This window comes from Serinus canaria, chromosome 3 (assembly GCF_022539315.1).
Source record: "Serinus canaria isolate serCan28SL12 chromosome 3, serCan2020, whole genome shotgun sequence".
NCBI classification, from domain to species: Eukaryota; Metazoa; Chordata; class Aves; order Passeriformes; family Fringillidae; genus Serinus; species Serinus canaria.
The window spans coordinates 27,607,465-27,626,073 of record NC_066316.1 but is presented as its reverse complement, the minus strand read 5'-3'; the positions used below and the strand labels follow the sequence as shown (position 1 = coordinate 27,626,073).

At 41.2% G+C, this 18,609-nt stretch overlaps 1 protein-coding gene across 1 annotated transcript in view; it reads right to left on the bottom strand.

The window, feature by feature from the left end:
• The window catches only part of TTC7A (tetratricopeptide repeat domain 7A), a 173,107-nt gene that overhangs the window by 48,961 nt on the left and 105,537 nt on the right, over positions 1 to 18,609 (bottom strand). Inside the window, exons 16-17 of the mRNA XM_030235497.2 lie at positions 8,007 to 8,123; positions 4,152 to 4,249 (exon numbers count right to left, since the gene is read on the bottom strand). Of these exons, the coding sequence (XP_030091357.1) occupies positions 4,152 to 4,249; positions 8,007 to 8,123 (215 nt within the window). The remainder of the gene's footprint in view (positions 1 to 4,151; positions 4,250 to 8,006; positions 8,124 to 18,609) is intronic.

The window sequence follows — 18,609 nt, the reverse complement described above, 5'->3', positions numbered from 1 at the left end:
TGAAGCACTTGTGTTGATTAGCATTACTCTTGAATCTACCCTTGCAGGCTGACCTCATAAACCACAAGATCCTAGAGTTAAAATCCCGCTTTTTCTCTCCCACAGCCACGGGGCACATGCACTTAACGGTCTCTCTGAGAGGGACAGCATGCTTTTCCAGCTGGAGTGTGCTCAAGAGAGAGAGGGCTGCCAAACCACACCTCCTCACCAGCAGACCAACACATCACCCTGTGGTCCCCAACCATGGTCTCCCAGCCATCTCCACTCCAGCTGAGCAGGGACCCAGCCTGACGGCAGGCATGAGGGGAGGCTTTACTCTCCCGTGCCAAGCACCTGTGCTTTGCAAGGCAGGACATGGCTGCAGCTTCTACTTAACCCGAGGTGAGCATGTCACAGCTTGGGACAGACCACAAGTGCAATCCCAGGCTCAGAAGTGCAAAGGGAAATATTTGTCCTATTATCTCATCGCTAACTAATGTCATTCATTCAAAGCAGGAGAACTTCAAAACAGCCCTGCAGGCGCCTCCCACGGCTCCCTTGGAAAATGCAAATGTGTTCTTCCCAGATGCATTTCTTAAATTCCTACATATTTGCAAAGACATTCCTGATCTAATGTTCCAAGAGCTGACAGTGCAGTAATATAGCAATTACGGCTTTAAGGGTATGGGCAAACACCATTCAGCTTTGCAGGAAGAATTTATTGTATTTACCAGTTTATTTAATTGATCCACCTTCAGCCTGTTTCACTGCACGAGATTCCTCCCCGCCTTTCCCACTCACACTCCTCTCCCCCATCCCCATCTCCACTAGTGAGAATTTAACTGAAACTCCCAGAAATTTAAGTCAGACTAGAGCCATTTGACACAGGCAAAACTACCAAGCATTCATCCCCAGCCATCTAAAACACAGACAGCTTCTCTGCAGTGCAGAGACAAGAAAAAGGACACATGAACAGCTAGTGATGTTATTAGCAGAGCTTTGAAGCTAGGGCAGACTTCTTGCCTTCTAGATTGGCAAACCTGGAAAAAATTACATGAACTTTGTGGATTGTGCAGTCAGCCTAATGAGATTCTTATATTAGCATGCACTGAATGCAACTTTCAATACCACATTTTCCTGCCAAGGTTGCTCTCTCCCAGAGAAGCTTTGTGGAGCTGTGTTTCTTGCAAGCATCCAAATGTAATGCTGGGCTGTTTGCACTGGGTGGGCAGATAGGCTGGTGTCTTATTCACATCCTCACAGAGCTCAGGGAAATCCTCTTTTCCTTGCAAATCAATCCAAGAAAACTAAATCACCTTTGTGCAGTTTGGAGAGGTTCACACGCTGCCCAAGTAGATCCAGTTAGAGTCAACAAAAGCATCCTTCCCTCACAAAGCAGACTTCACAGGAATATAACAGCACAGTTGCTCTCAAAGAAACCCAAGTTAGCTGCTCCTCATCTTTATCTTCATTAGCCCAGTAGCTGCCAAGAGGGGAATTTGAGACTGATCCTGTCCAGTGCAGTGGGCATCTGCACAGCTGGACAAATGAGAGCCAAGTTACTTAGCAATTTACATGGAGGCTCTTTTCATTTAACATCCCTTGGCATTCCAATCCTTTGATGTTTACTTTGTTTTCCTTCTTTTCCAGCCTACAAGAGGAAGCAAAATATTTTAGGCAGAGACCATGCCATCCCTGCTCAGCCTCAGACACAGATACATTCCTTGCTCTGGACACATACATGCCAGATGATCAGGCACTCTCCAAACTAGCCCATACTCCACTTTTGCCACCACTGTTCTTGCCCATCTCTGCTGGGATGCTCACAACAGTTCTCCTTAAAGCTTGCCTGACCAAATAAACTCTGTAAAAGAAGATTTTTGCCAGCCTGGTCCTTCTGGACTGAAAGGGGCTCAGCCACACTCTGAATCTCAGGCAAGCAATACAGTGCCCCTGGGTGTGGGCTGATGGCTACTGCAGCCACAAAAGAGTTTACCTCTAACACACTATATCCTGAGAGGGGAGATCAGCATGTGTCACACTGGCAGGACTCTGACCTCAGGGTGGTGGGGGGAGATGGAAAAACTTCAAGCAACATTAAAAAATTATCTGAATGTCTCATTTTAAACTATCTCCTCCTAAAGAAACGTGCTAAAAAAACCTCTCCACAAAACCTGTCTCACAGAACTTTAATGTCATGCCTCAAAATACATGCAAATGTTGGCATACGAAGATATCATATCAATTTGTTATTTTAGTGCAGTCTCTTTCTCTATTTAACAGCTCTACCAGCCAGAATATAAATTTCACATTTTACAAAAAAACCCTCCAAACATTTTGGAAATAACTCACAAAATAACAAACTGATTTTGTTGTGATGAGGTCTGCACATAAGCCCTACAAAATCTATCTAAATAATTTGAAAGCACTGTTCTAGGGTGTTTGAAGACCAAAAAGACCAAGTTTAATATTTTGCATTTATGCGAAAACTGCTTTTAAAATAGAAATGTAGCTCATTAGATTTACTAGGCTTATAAGAAACACAGAACTCCCAAGCCTAAATCACTTCAGGCAAAAGCATTATAAGATAAGACTAAATCAGAGAAAGAATGAAACAGCAAGGCAGCTGACTGATATCAGTGAATTTAGTTAGGAATGCTGCTTCAGTTAGGAGAAGATGAAAATAAAGAGGAATTAATCTTTCTGGTAGCAAACCTAAAATTCTGGCACAGCAAATAATCTTATAGTGGTCTAGCTGAGGGAGAGGCCAGTGTCAAAGCCGGCCACAGTGAGTGCCACCCTTTAGTGATGAGCCCAGAGATGACAGAGCGCCTGCGCAGCGCAGCGATGCTGCTGCATGCTCCCAGGGGATTGCACAGCAGACAGCACTGCCTGCTCCACAGCAATGCAGAAATATCAGACCTCCTCCCTCCTTCAAAGCAGGCAGCCCCAGCCCCAGCTCTGGGGAAGCACAAGGGCAAGAGGGAGTAGAGCTGTACCCTCCAATCTCACCCACTACTCTCTTCAAAGAGGCTCCCAACAGGGACAGCAGACCCAGCTGCTTCCCTTCTGCAGATGGAGAACAGCAGAGCCTGCAGCAAAGGGAGCCACAGAGCCCTGCTGAAACCAGCCAGTGCCAGCCCCACACTTAGGTGGGTGGTGTAATTTCAGTACCAGCTCCTTTCTTGCACTCATTGTGGGGGCAACCACGTTAGCATGGAAACCTGGATTCTCAAAGTGGAGGAGGAATATATTTCTTGGCTAAAACCAAACTGCATTCAGTGCAAATCACTTAAGGTGCATGAAAAGCTGATTCAAAGCTTGTACTTTACATTAATTTGCCCTTTCTGGCAGGCAGCACCATGGCATACAGCACAATTAAGACTCAGACAAACCCTAATTCCCTAGAGATCCATGAGATTTATGTGTTAGTTTTTTTTCTTGTCCATTTTCTGAGTTTGAGGTTCGCTTTCTTTGCAAGTGTTTCACCCACATCCACAAGCATAAACATTTGATTCCCTAAAAAACCCTCCAAATTAAAAGGCAAGTTTCTCACATCATCATCTGATTTTGAGCTAGGGTTTTAAAGAAGTACCAAGTATCACGAGACTTAGAACAAAAATCACAAGTCAGCAGCGCTCTCTGAAAGCCTCCTTTCCCCTCTCCTGCCAAGATCAGCTTTGATGTCTCAGTTACTTCCATCTGACTGTATCTGGTACTGTGAATATGTATTTACCATACAATAAGCATCACAAGCTTTATGACAAATCCCAAAGCAAATCACCATCTAATAGGAATTGACACTCTCACTCAGCTTTCCAAAACCAACAATAGCTGCTGGCTTGATTAGGACATCTAAAAAGAATTAAATGAGGAGGCAGGCTGAGGGAGGGAAGGAAAAAAAATTAAAAAGAAGGACAGAATTATACATCTCAGAGAGCTTTGTGAAAGAAAGCAGGAACTCCTCTCTGTGTTATGCATGGGGAAGCCAAGGTACAGGCAAACCACAGGGACACATTTTACAGCAGAGTTGGCCACAGAGGCAGACCTGGATCTCCTGACCAGCAACACGGACGTGCACAGGCCCACCACCCTCTCCAAAGAGAACAAAATATTCATTTCTCACAAAAGCACGTGTTTAGGACAGGAAAGCACAAACCTTGTTTCCTTACCAGAATCAGTGTCATGAGCATCTGGGAGAGTGAGATGCAGTCCATTATGCTTTTTGATTACTGGCGTTTCGGTCACGCTACTTCCTTTCTCAGAGCCGCTGTAAAGAAACAAAATTGTGTAACCTGGACATGTCTCAGTGGAGAAACACTCCCCTCAAAGCAGGCAATAGTTTAGCTGCCATGGGAAATGAAAAATCAAGGTTTCCAGTTGTGAGAAATGAGCTTATTGAATGTATTAACACCTGCCCCACTGTCACTGGACAGGAAGCTCAGAGACTGCCCAGCAGGGGCTCCTGGGCACACACTGGTATTTACTTTATTTGGCAATAGGGAGTCTTTACAAACCACTGGACAAGAAACATGTTGGCAGCTAGAAGTCAGACCAGAAGAGGCCCACTAGCAGACCCAGACCCAGCAAGAACCACCATGGTCTTGGGCTTTTCTGCTGAATAAGTTGTTCACAGGTCTACTGTGCTGATCCTTTTGAAACAGACCAATTACCACCTTCTACCTGGGTGCTAATTTCTTCATATTTTCTTTTCAAAGGGCTTATTTTCTCCCCTTCCTCCTTTGTCCTGTTCAAATAGAGAAGGAAGATAAAAACTACCAGATAGCACTGCTTTATGAAACAGGTCTGCTTACGAAACTCTGGTCTGTTCTTCTACTGGACATCTGTCCTCACAAGACAGCCTTATAAACTCACCAAAAAAAAAAAAATCATGTGGCTAACAAAAAGTCACTTAACACAGGTCTCTTGAGCCTTCCTGTCACCACATAGTCTGCCATCCCCCAAGGATCAGTGATGATGATATCTCCTCTCATCATCCATTAAGGGATGAAATACCAAAAGGAAAAGTGACTGCCCTGGCTACTTTTTCTGGCACACTTCCAAGCCTGTAGCTCAGCCTTTGGACAATATTCCTTCCAGGAAGCAAGCTGTCAGAGAGATATGACTGGTGTGGATGCCCCCATCATTCAGTCTGAGGAGTCTTTGGTAAGGATTGCACAGAATTCCCTTGAATCTGCATTGATCTAGCAGAAGAATTAGCTTGGGACAGCTTTTTGGTTTTAAAAATAATTATTCTGTTATCCCAGAAAACAACAGCAAAAGACAAACCAAGTCTTGTCCTTCCCAGCTAACAACCTAAGACTGAAAGCCACTTACTGTCATTCATCATAATAGCAATCATATTTACAGCAGCTAAATAACCTTTTACTTGGGCTTTGGGAGCATGCATAATGGTTTCTGTTAATGCACTCTGAACTCTTGGGCACTGGACTGCACCAATCTCTGTCTTTGAGTGGGCCTCCCTTGTCTTCCATACTGGTTTCTACACTGATAATTCATTTGAGCCTATCACATAGTGACAGAGAAAAGAGAAAATTAAATTATCTATGCCTCAGCCTTACCTAGACAGGACTGACCCAAATGCAAGTGCCCTGGCCAGAAGTTGCTGGTGGAACTGTATGGACAGCTCAGTCTTACTTCTGTGGATACAGGAACAAGGCAGCTGTAGTTCCATATACTACTGCCATGAGGCAAGTGCTACCTTAATGCAGCAGCCACCACCATGTAATCACTGTTCAGGCACATGCTGAAACACTGGCTAATACACTGTACTCCTACTCCAAGGACAGGTGAAGAGATTGGAAAATCCCAGGGTGAAAACCCAGTGTAATGCATTGTGCAAAACAGCCATTCCCAATGGCTCTGTTATCCCAGAGAAGGGCTGAAAATGAACTACCCTTTAAAAGCTGCAGTACAAAGCCTTCGGCCAGGAAAACTTCAATGCACACGGAAAGGATAGGAGCCAGATGATCTGCTTTCTACATACAGCACTGGAAAGGCTGACAGCAGGACAGCAAGACATCTACTGCCCATGCTGTTGAAATGTAGCTGAGACAGTAGACAAACTGGTGACAAAAATTCTGAGTGGGACACTTGGTTGTGAGACTGCAGAGGCATCAGTTTGTCAGAGGGAAGACAGGGGACTTGAACAGGGCATATGAATAGCTGCTGGGGATAAAATACTGAGCCCTGAAAGACTTTTTGGTCTGTCAGTCACAGTAAGATTGTAAAGCCAACAAACAGGCCAGACAAATGCAACTGAAGTGCCATTTAATTGTGTAGGCAATTATCTACTGAGTGAACCAGTAAGGAGTACTGAGTGCAACAGCTCTCAACTTTGTGTAAATGCAACCTTCTCTTTTGCAAGAGGCCCTAAAAATGCCTTTGTCCAAGTCTCACTGATAAGAATTCCCCTTAAGTTCCTCTGCCAGCCCTACCCAGAATACTTTACATATTTGTTAGCTGATACTGCTGCAATTTGCTAAATACACGGGGCTTCCTGGGTCACTGAATCCAGTCTAAAACTGCAGGTACCAAGTTGATTCTTGTTACCTTTCCAGTAGCATTTCCTAATAAGAAATACTTTATTATGTGTTTTGTGAAAAAGAAAAAAAAAAGCCCTGCTGAGAATAGCAGTGAAATACATACTAGAGTTTTTAAAAGCAAAAGCAAAGCAATTTGTTTTGTTTAAGATTCTATGGCTAAAGCTTATCAGAAGCCTCTAAAGCTATCACATCTTGGGTTTTTAAGTATAAGAGCCAAAGCACAGCTTGGGATCCAAATGCAGTCCAAATGGCTGAACAAGTTATTTGTCTGTTTTCCAATGTACTCTCCACAGTCTCAGGCTTGCAGCCCCCCCCCTTGCAAGAGTAAATCTTCCTCAGTCATAATTGTTCAGTGTGGATTTGATCAGCTTCATGAGGACTACTCATGGGTATAAAGATTATTCATGTGAGAAGTACAGGATTGAATCCTTAGCTAAAGATACTAAGGCCTAAGGAAATCAATGATTCAAGTCTGTAAAAGACCACTGCTGCTATGTAAATATCTTGATTTTTTTCGTGTTTGGTTTGCTGTTCATTAGCTAAACCAACAGGAATTACTAATAACCCCTCAAGGACAACTTGTACATAGACATGCACCATTCTGTACATAAACTTCTGGTGTTTATAAAAATGCATACAGAAATTGGGGAACAACATCACCCTGTCGTCTTGACTGCTGCCATCAAGCATGTTGTCCTTCCCATCAAACACAATCCCTGTGGACACTATGGGCAAGGGATCTTGGTATAATATTGCCAAGACATTGTACACTGATACCTTGACTAGGGCAATATCCTAAGGGTGTGGGAAAGAAGAAAACCCAACTCAGTATCTTCCACACTTTTTCAATGTTACCTTTCAGGGGGGCAGCAGATGAAAGGGAGGAAGCAGGGAATGTAGCATTGTGTGAATGCAGATTTACTAGGAAAAGGGAAGGGGAAAGATCCTTCCTTTTTTTCCTTGCCCAGTTAGCACCAGGCTGTGCAACCAGTGTGCAACTGCAGCATATGAGTTTGGCACTGTGCCTTTCCTTGGCATACTCACTTCAGGACTGTGTCACCCCCACACATTCCTGGGTGGTGCCAACTACTGCAGACTTTGAACAATAGCTGATGAAAGCTCAGCACTATTGGGGAGAAAGAAAATCTGTCCTCCATTCTGGACATCCAAATATGGATAGAGATGTTTAGACATTTGGTTTAGAAACCTGTGGTTCAAACTGCTTCTTCAATATTAAAACACTGAGGTTTTGGTTTTGTTGTTTTTTATAATTTTTTTAATAATGGCCATTAAAATCTTCCCCCCTTTTTATTTTTTTAACGCTCCTAGAAATATTACTTATCTTTTAAACAGTACTGTTTATCACCCTTCTTGCAAAGTAACTCAAGTATCTAGAAAATTAAAAAAGATAACCACGTTACCAATTACAAATCTGAACTTGCTACAGTGGAGAAAGCCTACCTGTGCTGTAAAACACTGTATACCATCTGCCACATCTGCAACATATGTCTGCATGTCACCAGAGCCTCTTCAGGTCCTTTATGTATCCATTCCAGTTTTACTTTGGTGAAGAGTAAGCTGCAAGATGAAAAAGAATGACTCCTATTTTATTGGCATCTCATAAAAGTAGAGAATCAGTATCACTCCGGCAAGATCCTGGCAGGCAGCATTTTTACTTGCTTTGTACGCACAGTAATAAAAGAAAACACCATAGCACAAAACATTTTATTTGGCTCAAGTTTGATTCCCCACAAGGAGATGAGAGGATTAACAATATTCCTCAGCTGCAGACAAATTTGCGTCACAAAGCTGGCAGGACAGTGTTAAAAGCAAAGCATTGCAAAGCTAACAAGGTGAAACATAAACTGAATCTCATTTTATTTTGGACAGTATTAAAACCAAGAGAAACCAGAACTGCCATAATACATATGCTCAGGCTGTTTTCTTAGTCTGGCATCTCCTTATAGCACTGGCTTATATAATGAATTTCAGACAAAAACCCCAGCACACTTAACATACACAGATAATTATGTAATGCCTCACAGGAAGGAAACACTTTTTCTTAACCCCAGCTGGCAATCATCTCATGCCCCTAGGCAAGACAGCTGATAGCCTTGTACATTCTTGTTCTAGGTAGTGGAACTGCTGCTACTATTCTTATACTTACAGAAGACGTACTTGCACAGAGCACTGGAATTCAGCAGAATTGGGTCACACAGAGGTTAGAAGACAGATTTGGCAATGACACAAGCCACCACTTGCTTCCAGCATGGCTTTTAATACCATGCTTCGCTACACCCATTTTATCTATATTGTGAAGATGATATAATTTATTTCTTTCATATTAGTGAAAAACTTATCTTTCTGCTTTAAATGCTTTCATGAAGTCCAATATCAACACAATTTTAATTCACTTTATATGGCTAGCAATTAATCCCCTGGAAGCACATATGTGTACATACATGCATACAACAGCTGAATGTTAAAAATCCTAAAAACAGGTTTGTGAATGTGGCCTGCAGGCTCCTGAGGAATCCAAACTACTTCAGAAAGAGACAAGAGCAACTGCATATATGATGTTAGAGAAGATTTTGCAGCTGAGTAAGAGATCCTTCACTTGGAATAATTAGAACTCTATTGCCAAGACTGTGTAGGGCATATGTACAGGAATGTGCTAAAATGGCAATTCCATTTGACACTAACAAACATGAGGGTGGGCATTTTTGGTTTGGGCTTCTTGTTTGGTTGGTTGGCTTTTCCTTGGGGGCAGGGATGGCAGTAACCAAAATGTAGCCCAACTGTATCAACTGCTATAGTGAAGCCTGCTCATGGCTGCTGCTACAATTTGACCTGGTAGGACAAGCATTCCATGAAATTCCTCACATACAAACTTGACTGGCAAAGGCAGATCAAGATTCATAATCAAGGGAATTTGTCTTCACCCTTTACTATTTTACATCCCTACTCTGTATCTTTGATTTTCTTGTTACTGGTGTAAGCAAAACAAATTCTGGTAAGAACATAATCTGCTCTTAGACATGCTGACCCTCTAACTGGGAGGAAATTCCTTTATGATTCAAGTATTTGAGGCTAAAACACTGACTGATCAAAATTTTGCTGGGACAAAGATGTAACAGTGGATGGATGCAGTGTTAAAAAAATAAGTCTGACTTCAAAGGAGTGTTTAGCAATGGAACTGGCCAGTGACGCCTGCTGCTCTGTATTCCCTGTGAACAGGGCTCATAAGAACAAAGCCTGTATTAACACAATAGGATATAGAATCAATCACTTGGATATAAGGAATACATATCACACCAGAAAGATGGGAAGTTACATCCTGGAGTGCAGTGGTATTAAAGAAGACATCAAGTTCTTGAGCAACAAGGCAATTAAAAGGTCAAACAACCCTTAGCATCCATATACAGAAATATAATCGGGTAGGAAGTAGAAGACATGGCTATTCTTGATCAGAGCATCAGTAAGATAATTTATTACAATCCTGCTTCTAGTTCTTGCTCTTTGATTCCAGAAGATGACTAAAAATGGGATATGATTCAGAAAATGCTTATGCATGGTGAAGTGAGGGCTAGAAAAATATATTTCATCAGAGGCTTGATAAGCTCGGTTTATTTGCTTTAACCAAGAAGCAGCAAAGAAATTGTTTTGCCCCAGCCTGCAAAGAATCTACATGAAGTCTCTCATTGTGAGTCATTGATGTAAAAGAAAAGATACACAGAATCTAAGAATTTGTTGGAAGCTGAAATCAGTCAAATGGAAATTTCTAAGTAAATGCATTCACGTAACTATCAAGGAAAATAATCTTTGCAGCAACTACCTTGTGAGAACAGTAAATTCTGTAGTCATTAAAGCCTTTTCAGCTAGGCAGGATAACATCTGGAAAGCAATGGTAGTGTACAAACAGAAGCTGTGGGTTTGATGCATAGGCTCATGAGTGATTTTCTTTGGGCTGTACTGTGCAGAGGGGTGAGACTGCATCACCTTCCTTCCAGAAGTTACCCTATTCAAAGTTACCCTATTCTGCTAGTCCCAGAAGCAAGCACATTGAACAATCTATGCTATTTTAAACAAACAGGATAATTTTTAAACCACTACAAACTTTCAAAATGAAAGACCTTCTAAAGCACTGTACAGCCCTCCTTGCAGCAGAAGAACAGTGGTCAAGAAGACCAAGGCCCAGAGACCCGTTGTATTACATCCCAGAATAAAGTCACACTTCTCAACATGGTAAGATACTACTCTGTATTAATTAAATAGACAAACCTATTAACAGTCAAACTCCAGGACAGGATGGCTTTATTAAAGGGTCCTGCTCCTTCTTACATTAGATGGCTTATCAGCAAGCAAGTAAAATCACTACATAATATCCTTCTACATTGCAGTTTAACATTAAAAAGACAAAGCAAGCATTTCATCATTCTGCTGTTTACTGCTTACAGTGAGTATATGTCATCTGCTCTGGATGAAGATGCAATGCTCTATCTCAAGAGAGAGAACAACTAATGAAATCAGGGAAAAAAACAAGTCTCTCACAAAAACATAATGAAGCCTCAGCACAATACTATCATGAGTTGTAAGGCACAGGCACACTACAGGATCTTGGAGATACCATGCCCTACTAGCTGTTGTGGCAGTTCACCTTGGGAATAGTGTTATCCATGTTATTGTGTAGTCTTACAATGAACCAAACCAAAAGACAAATGGGAGAAATGCAAGAAGCAAAAGGAATCAATCATACCAGTGGCAGTAGCAAACAATGCAATCAAACACGCTAAGTAAAAGGTGGAAATACAATCAGGTCTCAGGCTGCATGTGCTATACACTGTTAGTATTTCTCAACTTCTAATAAGCTTTGTAACAGTGAAACCAGAGAAGTAAATACATAGAGAAAACAGTGAGGTAGTATCATGTATCTCAAGCTTATAATTTTATTACTGAGCTAGCCCTCCTACTACACATAAATCTAATGAGCATTGTGTCCTATCAGTGTCTGCACACAGTTTCAGGGGCATAAATAAGAATTACTTACGCACAGATCTCACCTTATTGTATTTCTTAATATCATTGTACATTTGTATGATGCTTGCAGTATTAGGCAGTGTAGACTTTTAAAAGGATTCAACATATAAAAATAGCCCCAAGATTATCAATATAGTCACTGGTAATTCTATTAGCCTGTGAATATGAGAACAGATTTTGGGCTAAAGCAAGTGTATAAATTGCTACTACACAAGCATAAGAAAACAGAGCTAAAAAATCCACAAATCATTTTTGTAACGTGTATGATTTCAGACACAGTAGCAATGGAAAATAACCAGAACTTAGTCTTGATATGAGACTCTAAGCTCCCTCTCAGAAGAGGTTTTCTTTTGTGGTGCATCTGGACAGTATGCAAAGGCTTTTTTTCTCTAATGGAACATCAGGTTACTGCCACAAAGCAAACACACCCATCTCTCACGCTATCACATTACTTCTGGCAAATTAAAATCCAGATACAGCTGAATTTGGTGAGACCTTAAGTCCTGAAAATTCAAAATGAATCCATAATGAGGTTTCCCAAGCATCAAAACTTCAACAAATTACCATACCACTGTAATATGTCACACCTTGACAAAAAAGGTAGAGACTGGAATCTTGGAAGACCTACAAAAATTTTCAGAAGCAAGCAAGCTACTTCGGTTGATTTCAGAAGGCATTCAACATTTGTTTTCATAAAGGCTGATTTCAATTGCTTATAGTCATGATGTCTCAAGGCCTGGCCAAATACACCTATCTAGCACTTCCAAAAGTCTTCTAATGTTACACAGCTAAGTGCTCAGCCTTTAAGCTCTTTAATATTACCCATGAAGAAAAGAGGCAATTCTTTCCCATCCCTGAAAATTTAATTACTGAGGTTTAATAGCTAATATTTATTATCAGAAGATCTCACAAGTGCATCTGTATACCATAAACGCTTATGAGCACATCTGTGGAAGTTATAAGCTGCTGTGTATAGCAATAATCAATTGAAGACTTTAGGGATGCTCTAGGACTTTATAAGATTTAATAATCAGTTAATTATTGGGATTTTTAAAACCTGCTTTAAAATGGAGTTCTTAGTATCAAATGTAGCCCTTGTAATACACATTTATACAGCATCACAGTGGGATCTGTGTCTCATCACTTGACAAGCAATAAATAATGCCAGTACTATAACAAACAAGAACACCTTCCACTCATTTCAAGGTTGAGAGACTAAATTAGGACTAATGAGTATTATGTAGTCATTTGTCTACATATTTTGCCATTCACTGTCTGCTTAAAACCCCTCCAGTTTTTGAGAGCTTGTCAGCAGCTTCTCAAAGATCTACACGTCTTTGAGCTTTACCAGATCGGTGCTGTCATTCCCCAAAATCTTTCATTATTCACCCAGATTTGTCTACCTACACACACAGCTGCTGGGTTATTTTGGATTCTGAATGCAAAAGAAACAAAACAAACCACCAAAACATGCAGCAGTGTATCTTAATTCACCAGACAACTTTGTACAGTAGCATGAAGCTCCTGACCTTCTGCAGCTAATGCATGTGCTTTGCTCCTCTATTAAAGGCTGGGATGCACGTGCCTGCTGGTTTGTACAGACATTTGCTCAAAGATGGAAACCAGTGACAGCTCCAAGAGCAGCAAATGCAATTCCAGTGTCTGAGTGATGGAGGTGGAACAGCAAAGTGCCATGGAACAGCAAAGACCAGCTCACCCTCTCACCTCTCTGAAGTCCAGATACATATTCCACACCAGAGACAATAAAAACAACAATGCCACAAACTGGATGGGTGGAGGACCCAAGCATCCCCTCTGACAAACTGCAAGGTGTGGATCTAAACCCCTGACACTTTGATCCTCTTGAATCAGTTTCTCCTCCTTTAAGGTAATGGATATAAGGGGAGGATGCAGGTGAATACAGGACACAAGCTGATCTAACAGAGCTTGAAATAGGATGAAAGAGACAAGAAAAATAATCAAAGTTTTGGAATGCTTTTGATATATAGAGATAGTAAACAGACTTCTCAGCCTGAAAAATAGACTGAAAGAAGAGATGACAGATTTATAAAATCATTAATATGAGAAGATCAGGAAGTCAAAGCAATCCGTGTTGTTTCAATGAAAGAAAGAATATCCAATAAAGCAATCAAACAGTGGATTTAAAATGGGCAAACAAAGTGCTTTTTCATACAACACAAAACTAAAGTGCAAAACCCATTGCTGCAGGATGTTCTGGAGCAGACACAAATATGTTCCAAAAGGGATTAGAGGAATTCACAGATGACAGCCCCATCAGGGGCATTAAAGACAATCTAATGCAACCTCTGGCTCCAAAAGCCTCTGAGCCAATGTGCTGACAGAAGCAGGGATCACATATGAGGGGTAGGATCATCCTACTCCTAGGTCTCTATATGCTTTTCCCTGTGCATTCACCAGATGCCCTGCTGAAGCCAGACAAACTCTAAGTTTGATCAAGAATGGCCACTCTTACATTTTGATTTGGCAGGAACATGACTGCAAATCCATATTCTTCTTATAACCCAGATTGTCTAGTCTTGTTTTATCTGTCAGTGGAACTGCAGTGTCTTCACAGAAAATCAGTTACTCAGTTTCCCAGTTACTGAGTTTAGCTTCAGTGGTGAGTCACCTAAACAACTCAATTAGATAATGGATATTCTTTCACCATAACTGTTATGGCTTCATTAACCTTCCTACAATTCCTGCTAATATCCTAGTCAAATTATGAATAAGTAAAAAGGAAGCAAAATTGGGGAGCTGCTTTTAATCTCCTGTATTTCTGTTGATAAAAATCAACATCAAAGTTGCTGTCTTCTCAAATAACTCTGTGCTTCTTGCAGTCTCCTGACATTTAAGGGCACATTCTCTACTTAAATTAATGCCAGCAACTCCGACTGCAACCTCCTTTTATAACTTCATGCTGGGCCATGTTATCTATCACTTTCCCAACAAAAATAAATTGATCCTATACTTCTACAGACATATGGTACTAATTTTTATGGCTCCCTGCCCAGTTAGCCCCCAATATGAACAAAAAAATAAAAACAAGAAATCTGTCACCATGCCCAAAGAATTACTGACTTCATCTTCCTAAGCCAGGGAAACTAGCGAAGTCAGAGCTGCCATCTCCTCCTTTAAAAGAATGCCCTGCTCTGAGACCAACCCTGCATGACAGCAGCAATTTGGCAGCTGTCATGCAGGACATGCTACAGCACAGGGTGGAAATAACTTCCAAGGTGGTAGATTCTAGGCTATTTAAAAGTTAACACAATGGAGACAATTTGCTATGTTCAGCCTCTTGGCACAAGGCACCTAGAAGGTTCTTGCTTATAGAGGAGGGAAACAGAAAAAGAAGTGATCAGGAAAGCCAAGATTGCAGCTGAAACTGTAGGAGGAGACTGCAAAGCAAAAGCAAGGGAGGAGCCACTGGATGTTTTTTCTTGTACTGCCTCCTCCTGCAAGCTGCAGCTTGCACCTGATGGCAGAAGGGACTCCTGTCTGTCAGGTGAAGGTCCTGCCTATGGACTATGCTGTGTAACTCTGCACAGACCCAAATGCCTCTTCCCAAGACAACCACGGGTGTAGCCAGTCCAGCAACCTCATGCACTTATTCAGCATTCAGGTCCATCAGATTCATTTCGGATACAGAGACCAAATATGATCCCAGGAATATTTATGTGATCCATTCAGAAAGTGCCCCTTACATCAAAAGGGCATCTTGTAGCAAACCTCCTTTATCTACTAAACCCAGGCTGGTTATCACTCAAATGAAAAGCAATAATTAACAAATAGTCTGTAAAAAGCAAGCTGATTTGCTTGGAAAGGAAAAAAAACAACCAAAAGACACTGAAATTCTTCTTTATCTTCACTTGTCTTCAGTATCAAACCATATCTAGTCATATCCAAGAAAAGAAGACAAAAAAAAGGGTGATAAGAATTATTGTCTGTGTTCCTATTACTTAAATCATTACTTTTGAATCCCAGACTTGTGGCATTTTTCTTTTAATAAGAATGTAGGAAGCAAATTGTTCGTAGAGCTGATGAAAATGCTTGTCTCACTCGGTTCATAGACTGCTTTGGGCAACACAACTGAAAAAGAGTTTTTATCTTCTTCTCACCCTGATGAGGAATTGCCGACAAAACAATTTTATACTATCACAAATCACCTGTATTTCAGTCCATATCTTGCCTGAATAAAAATGCAAAAATAATTTTCACAGTTTAAAGTTTTACAGCAAAACTTGAGGAAAAAGTTCCCAGTTTTTCTGTGAAGTGTATTGTCATCAAGTTTTTATTTGCAATATAAAAATAGGTATCCTCAGTACAAAGAGTGAATTAAATGTTATGTTGTAACACTTCAGAAGATTCACAGATTTATCCTGCAAGTCTCCCCCAGCATTGTTTTGTAAATTTTTTCTTCTCTGACAGTCTCCACCTACATGGAATATTCCCCATTGTGCTGGACACTTATGAACACATTTGAAAACCAGAGCCAGGTCTTGGGCATTCAAGGCTAGGAGCTTAGAGGTCCACCTCCTTATTTAATTTCAACCATGAATTCAGTAGGAGTTCAATGGATCCAGCAGACCCAAGCCCTCACACTTGAACTCAGGTGACTCTGTGGTGCAGAATCTCATTTCTGGGTGGAAACAGACACCGACATGGCAACGCCAAATGCCAGTGCGATCTCAGAGGTGTTCTAGGAACACAGTCCACTGTATTCCACCCACAGGCAGTGTGGCAAATATGCAATGGCTTGGGCTGGGGCCCTGGGAGAGCCAGGCTCCATGCCTTGCTGTCTCCCATGGCTTCTTGGCCAGTTTTGGGCAAGTCAATCCAGGCTGCTGTGCTTTGACTCTTCCAAAGGCAGAGCGGATAACGGGAATGACCTTTGCGAAGCATTCGGAGAACCAGGGCCTTCCCCACTGCCAGCCCCATATCCTTTACATTTAATCTCCTAATGTGGGTGCCTCTCAACTTCAGAGTTATTTGCGGACAGGAAGGAAAGCAGGTTGAGTTCCTCTGTAACTGACATCACTTTTAAAACATTTTCTCATCAGCTGGGCCTGATTCTTCAGAATTTCATCAGATGTGCCTCCTGAATAAATTCAGCCAGCCCTGATTAAATTGGAATTCATTTGGAATGGCAGAGCTGAGAACTATCATCCTGCCACAACCACTGGAACAACTCTTGATTTATAGAAACAAAAAAGGAAAGCAAGACTAGGGTGTTTGATTGCTGAGCAGAGATCCTTCCACATGAGAGAAGAGCATTAACAGACCAAGCTGAATATTTAACATGCTGACAATACTTCCTGTCCCTAAAGACTGCAGAACTGGATGCTTCACTTACACTTCTAAACTGTTGCATTTTCATAAAAGCTTCTATTATGTGTAGTTTAGGCTGCTTTTAGAGGAAAGGATACCAGGACTCTGGCTTGCAAAGTAACACTCAACATCAACCTCTAAGTCACATCAGTACAACCAATAACATAGCTTCCTTTTGGAAATGTGTGTCTGAATCTCGATCCATGTATTTAAAACAGAGTGAAATACCTCCTAATTAACCTAGTGTCAAGGTAATAAAAAGTGATAGTATGCTCTTACTATGGATCTATAAAGTGTGCAACAAAATACAGTAAAGCAGAACCCCGTAACGGATTAATAAAACATTTCTACCCAACTTGACATATTTATGAAATCTTAAAATGTTACTGATACTTGGAGGTCAAACACTCTGAAACTGCAACATGACCCCACTGTGTTAGTAAATTAGAACCACACAAAATTTGGCTTTGCTATATAGACAATAGGCATAAAATAAGCTTTTCTTTTTCAAACTGCATTATGCAATGTTGGTAAGACCTCAATCTTTTTATTATTTTAATCTGGAGCAATGTAATGTATGCCACCTTGGCACTACTACAGTAACACACATGTAAGAGGTCTTCTTTAAGCACAAGTCCTGCTGAAGTCAACAAGAAACCAATTATTCCTCTCTTTAAAATTTAGTGTGTCCTTAAGAACCTTGGTAGATCCAGCTCTTTATGAGGAGAACGATCTATGAGATTCTCTCCTAAGTGCTTAACTTTGCAGAGGACAAAGCATTAACATGAGTAACACAAGAAGGGCCAGAGTTTGCTGATATTTAGCACACACTGACTGCACATCTCAGCAGAGCTGACAAGCTGGAAATCAATCAGTCAAACAGCACTGAATTTCACTATAGAATACTGGTTCTGGGGCACATAGGGGCATGTTTCAACCTAGGTTCTGGCTAAGACAACCTACCATACTCTTATGACAGTTCAGAGGCAGTGCTTTTTACAAGATGAGCTTGTTCTGCAAGGTATTAAGGAGCAGGTTAATATATGCCAGCCTGAAAAAATATAGGGAAACACATGGTTAAAAGGTGGAAGAAGTGACAGAAATGAAGACAGACAAAAGCTCCTTCATTTCTGAAAAAAACCCTAACAAATCCAACCCCAAAAACAACCTCCAAGAAAATGCAAAAACCCAAACAAACCCACAGTATTTAGAACAAACCTGCATTTTGGTAAGTAGACAGAAAACTGCTGGCTTCACCAGAGAAAATTCCAGAGAAAGAAATAGCTATTTTGCTACTGCTACCATCAGGAATTATATTTGTCTAGGCCTGCAAAGCAAAACCACGACGTAACTGCAGCCTGTGTCAGCACCAGCTGAACATGGTGAGTGCAGGAATAGCAGCAGGGAGTCACAGGAGCACGACCTTTAATGCAGAGCAAGGAACCAGCATACAGACCCAGGTCTGCACTTCAACAGATGTGCTGAAGACCAGCTACTGCAGTTTCACTCAGTCCTTCACTTGCACAATTGAGCTAACCTAGCAAAACTGGTGTTACCATCTAGATCAACAGCACACTGACTTAGAAAAATCAGGCAGACAAAACTATATTCATAGTAGTGCTGGGCTGCATTTTCACCACAGAGAGTGTTTTGAAGATGCATTAAATCTCCTTATAAA